Source organism: Haliotis rubra, unplaced genomic scaffold (assembly GCF_003918875.1).
Source record: "Haliotis rubra isolate DU_JTF1 unplaced genomic scaffold, ASM391887v1 Scf346, whole genome shotgun sequence".
Lineage (NCBI taxonomy): Eukaryota > Metazoa > Mollusca > Gastropoda > Lepetellida > Haliotidae > Haliotis > Haliotis rubra.
In genome coordinates this window covers 1,081,817-1,091,632 of record NW_025767020.1, presented here as the reverse complement: position 1 = coordinate 1,091,632, position 9,816 = coordinate 1,081,817, and the positions used below count along the sequence as shown (strand labels likewise).

The 9,816-nt window shown below is 37.8% G+C and overlaps 1 protein-coding gene across 1 annotated transcript in view; it reads left to right on the top strand.

Moving 5' to 3' along the window:
* The first annotated feature begins 2,496 nt into the window (after nucleotides 1-2,496).
* Nucleotides 2,497-9,816, top strand: part of LOC124284847 — a 31,043-nt gene continuing 23,723 nt past the window's right edge. The window contains 3 exon segments of the mRNA XM_046720967.1: nucleotides 2,497-2,584; nucleotides 5,301-6,107; nucleotides 8,729-8,914. Of these exon segments, the coding sequence (XP_046576923.1) occupies nucleotides 5,364-6,107; nucleotides 8,729-8,914 (930 nt within the window). The 5' untranslated portion in view covers nucleotides 2,497-2,584; nucleotides 5,301-5,363.

The window sequence follows — 9,816 nt, the reverse complement described above, 5'->3', positions numbered from 1 at the left end:
GTTGGAAGGGCGACTTGCACGAGTGAGTGAGTGAGTATGGTCTTACGCCGCGCTAAGCGATATTCCAGCAATATCACGGCGGGGGACACTAGAAATGGGCTTCACCCATTTTGTCAACGTTGGGAATCGAACCCGTGTATTCGGCGTGACTACGCAACCCCACCGTCCCGCTGGTTGGAAAAGAAAACAAGTTGAACTCTGGCCAGTGTGTGACTTGTGTACAGGTGAACTTAAATCGGTGAATTTGCTATCGATAATAGCTTTAACAATACATCAGAAAATGTTAGCTGTTAGTTTCACAAATGATTTTTTTAATCACTTACAAATCTCTGTTTCCCGGGAAACTGGGGAAAGGCTTCGTAAAGAAATTGCCATGTACAGGGTTTCCGTCAGTGAGTGAGTTCAGCAATATTCCAGCAATACCAAGGCAGGGACAACAGAAATTGACTTTACATGTTGAACCCACGTGGTCTAATTCGGCGTGACGAGCGAACGCTTAAAGTACCACTATAGGCTAACTAAACCCATCTCCCTTGTCGCAGTGACCATGCGTTCTGAACTGCAAATACATATACCTACTGCATGACATTCTCCACAGTGAGTCTAGTTTTAAGTCCCGAGTATAAGCCACCAATGTAGTTAATTAATTCCAAAATAAAAATCCGTTCATTGAAGCGAGAATAATATGCTTCATTCAAATAAAACCCAAATAATTTTACAGCATCACTGTTTAAGTGTTTTGCGTTAATAATTATATAATACACATCTATGTCTCAATTAAAGGATTTTTTAAAAGGTTAAACACTATACATTTTACTACATAATGTCATTCAAACATGGATATATACCACATCTGCACCATCCATTTACGAAAAATAGTCGTAAAAATTATAAATATGCACCAAAACTAAAACCGCTTTAGCCCCGCTCACTCCAGTAGCTAGCTGTATAAAGCAATAGTTGATGAAAAAGTACGTCATAATTTGCGCTCATGTCCTATTTTCGATCAGAGATATATTTTCACCGCCACTGTTACTGTTACTCAGTAGGGCCAAGTCATCTATTTCCCGAGACGGGTGTGTTGTGTGAGTGTGTGTGGAGGGATTGGGATGGGGGTGGGCATGGACAAATGAGAACTTGCAACATATGGGTGCGGTGTTGAGAGAGAGCACATAATTTTTAAAACATAATTAAAAATGAGTCATATCAGATAATTATCCACCAGGGACTGGTCCCTTATAAAATGGCATGTGAATTGTGTGTGTGCGTGGGAAAATCAGGGAAATATGTTCATTCAGATAATGTATTTCTTTGTGGGTTTTGTTTTTGACAAATGTAAAAATGCTACTTTAATGCTAATTTTTAGGATGTACATGGCACCATTTCACATTAATGAAAACAGCCTAAATACCCTAGAAGTGACCACGACTGGAGAACCCAAGTGGGCAATCAGTTACCCCCTAGGATAAAACAAGAGGCCAAGCCAGTGAACAAGAAACCAACACGTGTTAAATATACTGCAGACAATCAATAATTTTTTGTTGAACGGGTGCACTCCAGTTTGAAAAAAAACATTACTATTACATCCTATTACTGCATGTTTTCCCCTAACTAATGAGTCAAGTCTTGTTTGCAAAGACACTGGTTTTTAATCCTCGTGTCTATTTTCCCTCTCAGCATTTGTTAAGACAAAGGTACTTACTTTTTTAGAGCAGATTTCAAAGGAAAAATATTATTATGGTTGCCAAAACAAAATGTACTGAAATTGTGTTACAAAATTAAGTCTATCCACTTCTCCACAAAAACTGCTTATACATGTGTTTCATTGGGACTCGAAAGGTGTGCATCTCATAGTTGCATAGATGTTTATTGAACTTTTTCGTGAATTTTGTTCAATTATTGATCTTTATATGTCTTATGAATGTCAGCGGGGGCATCCGTGTCCCTGGACACAATTTTTCTTGTTTGTATATTATATGTATCTAGGTGTTCATTAAGATCGATTATAAACAATGTGTAGTGACCTTTTTTAAAAATCCTTTAAATTTTCAAGATGAGGGAGAGATCGGGGAGATCAGACGTTCCTGAGGCGTTTCATATCTTTTGAGGAATTGGCTTATGTCGCAGTTGTCCACAAACACACTACTTTCAACATTAACTATTCTTGCTTTCATAAATATGAAATTCGAAACAACAACTACTAAAACATTTGAGTTTGAATTAAGGCGAGATCATGTTCATGATGTCTTTTAGCGCCATTTAGAAGTTGTTACGGATGACCAGGATATTTTATGGATTTATTCTTCTTTATTCTTCTTTTATTCTTTCCCACGCAATGTTTCGGGATCATTACAGATCCCTTCATCAGGTGAAGTGACAGTTGACACTATGACGTGTCCATAAAATATCTTGGAGATCAATATATTATGGTCCAAGATACGTTCCCGGCAAACCCATCTAATCGTTTGTTCCGGATTTTAAGTAACCGGAAGTTATCTGACCAAATCAACAAACGACGCCGCGAAAGCGGGCTGTCGGTGTGAAAAATTACACTGGACCACTGGTAATGAACCCCTTATCGTTGGTATGAAATATAACACACCCGATTCCATAAACCTTCTTAAGCTTTTCTCATACTACTGCTACGACTAATTTAGGAACAGGGACGATGTTCGGATATTCAACGTGTGTTCTGAACACAAATTTTATACACTGTGTTTTACAGGAACTCTGGCCTCGATCGGCAAATAATATCAATGAAAATTGCGGTGTTTTCAATAGCACTATTGTCCAAGATGTCTGCAAATAGTTCGTTATTTTGCAGGCAAATTTTGTGAAGCCATGGTTCATCGGGCCCAGCCAGTATATATTTGTGGTGATCGGAAAGAAAGTCACAGGAAAAAAGTCACAATAACAGGCCTACCATACAAACGGTGAACAAATCATCAAAACTAAACTCATATACACCAAAACAGAACAAAAATCACCACAATAGGAAAATAAAGTTCCAAAACTGCAAGAATATCCTCTAAAACCAAAACAATACATCTGTAATGGAAGACTAATCGTTTGAAATGGAAACAAAACTCACGTATCAGCCACACGAGCGCACGAGAACGGTCGCTAAGCGTACAAAACGGCATTCATAGAATCCCAACACGGCAGTCATAGCATCCCGAAACAGCATACAAATCGCCAAAGATTGCGGCGAGGGGAGACGAATAGGCTTTGGTATCCTTGTGTATTCGGTTTTCGGTCATGTAAGGTTTGTCGACCAACGTAACATAAAGTGCATGAATAAATTGACAATAAACAAACCTACCTCATTTGTTTGTTATTTATTTATGATATTCAAATATCTGACGGATTAACCTCGTGTTTCACCCGCACAGCAGGCCTCATAGTTCGGTACACAAAGATCGTTAATGCGGAAGTGACGTCATCTGTTTTCGTTCACTTCATAGGTTCTCCGTAAAACAGAAATCTAATAGCAGTATTCGTGCTATGCTGATATTTTTATAATATAAAGTTGCTAAACATCCAGTCGAAAAAGAATATTTGTAATAGTTCCAATAATAATTATTAGAAACTATGGTCGTAATAATTTCATATCAAAGTTATTCATGATAAGACTTTGCTAGTTACATCACATGTCCAGGCATGTTTCACTCCTCCGGTTCGCGCTGACAAGGGCACCAAAACTCATCAGAAGATCTCACTACACATACAGGGGTGCACAGCTTGAGGTGGACCCAGTGACAGCATGCAGGATGAGTACACTGGGCCCACGACACAGAAATAGTCATTGCAGTTTCGAAAATTAAATGAGTATTTTGGAAAATCGTAATAAGAGATGACCCTAGCCAGTTTCCATATATTTTTTTTTACAACGGCAACGCCACGTAATATGTCATGAGATAATGATACATCATACCATAAACAAGCAGACGACGCTATGCTGAAAAGGTGGAGCTGACGATATTTTAGATATAGCATTTTGATTACATGAAAATTTATATATTAGTAAACTCTGTTCTAAAACGTAACATTTACATGTGTTTGCAATCATGTACCTTACTAAATTTCACACGAAGCATTTTGTTAGTCAGAGCTGAAGCAGTCGACCTCCTGCTAAAAATAACCTGTCTGGTGACATAATATCTTGCTAATAACCGCGAGAAATGAACACTCAAACGGACGACTGATGGCTTTCGTCACTGTGAGTCTAATCTTGAAAATTTGATAATGGGGTGTAGCGCATCAACCCCCTATTGTAGTAAGCTTCAAACCTATGTCCATACTGCTAACTGTCAGGCTTACAATTCTGCACAATGTGGTCCCTCGTCAACAAAGACATGAGAAATCCTAAATGGCAATAACTGTTACAGTTAGTTGTGAGAAAACATCTATTTATACTGTCATGATTCCCTTCCGCCAACAATGACATGAGAAATCCTAAATGGCAATAACTGTTACAGTTGGTTGTGAGAAAATATCTATTCATACTGCCATGAATGATTCCCTTCCGCTGCGTTATATAAAAACATGATCAGTGGCAGTGAACGGGCTGGACACATTGATGAATAGCTAATCAAGTATCATGGTTAATTTTGTTTCATTAATTTAACAAACGGCAGAATAATTTTGTTAAAAATGCTAAAATATGGTGATAACTGTTCGGTAGCCAGTTGGTTTGAAAGTTGGTCAGAGTAATAAGAAGTTTGTTTACATAGTGATTGGATGGGGCCACCGGGTCATTTTCTTTCATTGTTTATGGATCTTTGCAGATAATTTCATTTGTTCATTGATGCTATTTAAAATACAAACAATCACTTCAAATCATACATATTGTCATATTGTAAAACTTTTCGGGGTGTGAGTCACGCAGTTGCTTAGGCATGATCCAGTAAGTCGCCTCTTACGACAAGCATGGGTTGCTGAAGATCAATTCTAGCGTGGAACTTTCAAGGTTCAACCCTAAGGACATAGAAAATGGATACATGTAACGTTTTCCTTCCATTTCAGACAATATGAGAAGACATAATAATATGTCGCGCAGAATATGATGCTAATGCAAAGAACATGCAGAAAAGGTTTCAGGATTCATGGTCAAATGCCCTGGAATGTGCTCTTACGGCATTGGCACACAGATATCTAAACTGGCACATATATTTCGCTCCTATTGCGTCAACACACAGAGTACATGATTTAGACTACTGGGTGTCAGAGTTGGTTAGATGTTGATGTGGGTTTATGTTCTGGCAGATTGGTACATGTAACGTTTCGTTTTTTTATTTCAGACAATTCATCAAGTATGGCAACACATGTATTGTAGTGCATGAACCTGCCAGCACCTAGCCAACATGGGGATCCGGGGACTGTTGTCGTACTGTCGAGAAGACATCTCTGCATGTGCTGACACCATCGACCTGGTCGAGGTTGCACGGCACAGGGATGGAATTACGATTCTTGTCGACTTTTTCTCCTTTGAACACCTCATCTTGGAACAATTCTGGCGTGGTCTCTCAGACATGTGTCACAACCCTTACCTCCAGTTTGATGGGGGTGAATACCAGACCCTTGACTCCTACCTGTCAAAGTTCATAAATGATTTAAAAAGTTTAGGAATTGAACTTGTGTTCTATGTGGATGGTGCCAAGGGAAGTTCATATGAGGGAACTAAGCAGAAGCTTGAAACGTGGAAGCATCGGCACATGCAGGAAGTTCAGAGACTGAGAGAGATCATGGACATGTGTCGGGGGGTGTTTCCTGTTGAGCAGCTTCACCGTGAGGCTCGTATGCGGCCTGTGCTGTTAGAGATCCAGTTTACAAATACCCTGAAAGCTTGTGGGTGTACTGTACACCAGCTGCCTTCAGGAGAGGCAGATTACATCATTGCACAAGAATTAGAGACAAATCCAAAGGCTGTGGCTGTCCTGAGCAATGATACAGATTTCTTAGTGTTTCGGAAGGGGGCGATGATTTCGAATGAGATGTTTGACGTACATGGTGACCTTCAACTTGGTAGGCCGATGGCTCTGCCAGAAAAACCTCTCAGACTTGTATGTCATGTTTTAAAGGCAGAAAAGGTTGCACGGAGCCTTGGGGTGAGTGAATCAGTGTGATATGTGTATTACTATTAGTAAATGAATTGTATTGCAATATATTGTGATCAAGGTATCCCTTATTGTGATACGTATTGCAATATATTGGAAACTTAAGCCTTTGACTGTAGGTGACACTAATTGTACATGTCAATCCTATTTTCTACATTATAAGCCCTAAAAATATATGTTATGGTTCTGATAACAGCAATCACAAACTTAGGTTGCATAGTCAGGGATGCTATTTTCTTTTTTATACAATTTTTATGTTACAGTATGCCGGCAGGGCGGTGGGGTAGCCTAGTGGTTAAAGCGTTGGCTCGTCACGCCGAAAACCCGGGTTCGAATCCCCACATGGGTACAATGTGTGAAGCCCATTTCTGGTGTCCCCCGCCGTGATGTTGCTGGAATATTGCTAAATGCGACGTAAAACCAAATTCAGTCAGTCAGTCAGTCAGTCAGTATGCCGGAAAACATCTGTTGTGAATGAAAGTGTAGATTTTAATTTAAATTATACCATAATAAATTCACATATATGTTCTTTACCCAATATACTGGTTCTCAGAAACAATATTACAATACATATCGTTTGAAAAGCGTATTGCATTTTACCAGTAATACATTGCAGTTCTAGTATTTGTTGTAATTGTACAAGCAAAAACTATAATTGAAACAATTCTCTTACCGTTCAAAGACCTTAATTCAGACTCTGTAAACAAGTATAGCTGTAAGGAATATAGTAACTATGGTGACATGGGGATGAGAGGTGAGAATGTAGCGATGGTCACCATTAAATATGACTGTCTCAAGAGGAGGGATATAATAAAAAAGATGTGTTTGAGAAGTTCGTAAAAAAGGGGACATATCACTGTAAAATGTTACTTAGATTTTATAGGAAAAATAGTAGTATATTCAGGTGGTTGGTTTATATCAAACTTCTGGATTCCCACAAACCCAGACCAGTTGCTGAAGTCACAGACTGCAAATATACCATGTTCTCAAATCCTTGATTGAATTCAGGTGAATCTGATGCAAAGTGACCCTTTTCAGTCATCAGCAATAGCAAATACATTTTGTTATTCACAGAAACTCAACCATGACTCATTGATGACATAGCCTGTATTTTCATTGTATGTTACTGACATTGACATATCTGGATTTCTTCATGAAACTAGGGTTTACCGCCCAATACATTGATAGTCAACTTCCTTTATATTTTTTAAAACTGTTATTTTGAATAACACATAGTGCCATTACGTTTGGTTAACTGTGAAGTTTAGAGATGATGCCGCACTCGCTGGATTTATAAGGCACGCGGAGAATGATTATCGCTCTGAAATCACACAATTTCTTGATTGGTTTAAAATCAACTTCTTTGAATTAAATGTTAATAAAACAAAAGATATGGTAATTGATTTTTGGAAAAGTAAAAGTGAGCTGTTGCCAATTTGCCATTGATAACGAAACCATGCATAGAGTTGAGGAATATAACTTTTTATAAGTATCTTGGCACAGTCATAGATTCTAAACTCACCCAGAACAGTAATATTGATTACATATACAAGAAAGGACTAAAGCGGCTATACTTCTTACGTCGTCTTCGTTATTTTAAGATTGACACAACCATATTGTCGTTATTTTATAAGTCTTTTATACAAAGTATTTTAGTTTTCAATGTACATTGCTGGTATGGCGGTCTGTCTGTTCAAAATCGATGTAAACATTCCAAGATTGTTAAAGCCTCGAGTAAAATTTCTGGACTTAACAAGCAAGATATCGGCACTATTTACATTCAGCAAATTGAAAAAAAGTATGTAAAATTTTAGATGACAGCACTCATGTCCTATTTCCTGAATTTCAACTTCTTCCTTCTGGCCAACGACTGCGCACGCCAATATTCAGAACAAACAGGGCTCGAAATTCTTTCATCCCAGCAAGCATCAGTGTTTTAAATGAATTATTATAATGTTTTGTAAATCATCTTATAATACTTTATCAATTGTTTCAAACTGTCATATCAATATACTTTTAGTGCAACTGTTCCTGAGCAAAATTTTTAATGTCGCCACTATTGCTCTAAATCTTAAATATATTAGTATTTATTCATCATTTATCTTTGCCTCATATATTGGCTGTTGTTGCTAGGTATTTTAGTAATATATGACATATGTATGGGTGTTTTTATGTATATATATCATTTGTTGTATTGTATGTGTCTTCAATCTTAACCGTGCAAAGCAAATTTCCTTCGGGATGATAAAGCATTATCTATCTATCTATCTATCTATCTATCTATCTATCTATCTATCTATCTATCTATCTATCTATCTATCTATCTATCTATCTATCTATCTATCTATCTATCTATCTATCTATCTATCTATCTATCTATCTATCTATCTATCTATCTATCTATCTATCTAAATTTGTATATCACGCTGTACCGGTGTCCAGTTGACTTTTCAATGTTAATTATGTTGTTTATTTAAAAAATCAGCAAGAAAACGGTCGGTATACTGGAAAAAATATCAGGGTAAGTGACTTTACATGTGCCACTATACCGGAGTACACTATCAATTTTAAAGTTATTTCCACCCCTGGACCTTTTTCGTGTGTATTTTCAGTTGACAGAACATGCTCAGATTGTGGAACTGAGCATCGTTGCAGGCAATGACTTCACCGGACCATTCATGCGAAGTGGACTATTTCACTCGCTTGGTATCGAAGGTAGTCGAAGTATTCCGAAGCTGGCCTCCTTGGTGAGGAACTACGGTAATGTGGAGAACCATCCGGCAATCCTCCGCCGTATGGTATGTTGAAAACCTTGAAAATGTGTTGAAAACCATTAGTCATATATTTGCATGTATCATGTGTTGGAACTCATGGATCTTTTATGGAATATTTGATATCATTATCACGCTTTAATCACGCTTTAATCACCCCGCGCCGTGTTCGCACCCAATCGAGTTGGTCCACGGGAATTGAATTAATTAGGGTCAAGCGCTTCAGTTTGTACCGCGGAGCGCACCCGTCTTGTGTACACGTTGCGTCTCTGACTGATCATGTATCGTACATGGTATGTTGGATATATTGTGTCATATATGGTATGTTATGTTGGATATCATGTATCATATATGGTATGTTATGTTGTATATTAGGGGTGTCGCGATACGCGAATGTATCGATACATCGATACATATTTACTGACGATACGATACGCGATACATGCTTGCGTGTATCGATTCCTATTTTAAAACTTTATCGATTCAAATTTTTATGCTATATCCATCTCCGTCAAAGTCTTGATCGTAAAATTATACCAGATGGCTCCGATAAATAGATGTAGCTAGCTTTACTTAAAAAATAAGTTGGAAACTAACAGCTTTTGTGATTGGCTAGACTATTTTGATGGACAAATCAGCGAGCGCGTACGTGTCTGGTAAGGTAATGCTATGAAAAGGCGCGATAATTATGTATCGCGATACGTATCGTATCGTGACCTTAAAATCGTGATAAGTATCGTATCGTGAGATTGGTGTATCGTGACACCCCTATTGTATATCATGTTTCATATATGGTGTGTTATGTTGGATATCATGTTTCATGTATTGTATGTTGTATATCATGTATCATGTATGGTATGTTATGTTGTATATCATGTATCATATGTGGTATGTTATGTTGTATATCATGTATCATATATGGTATGTTA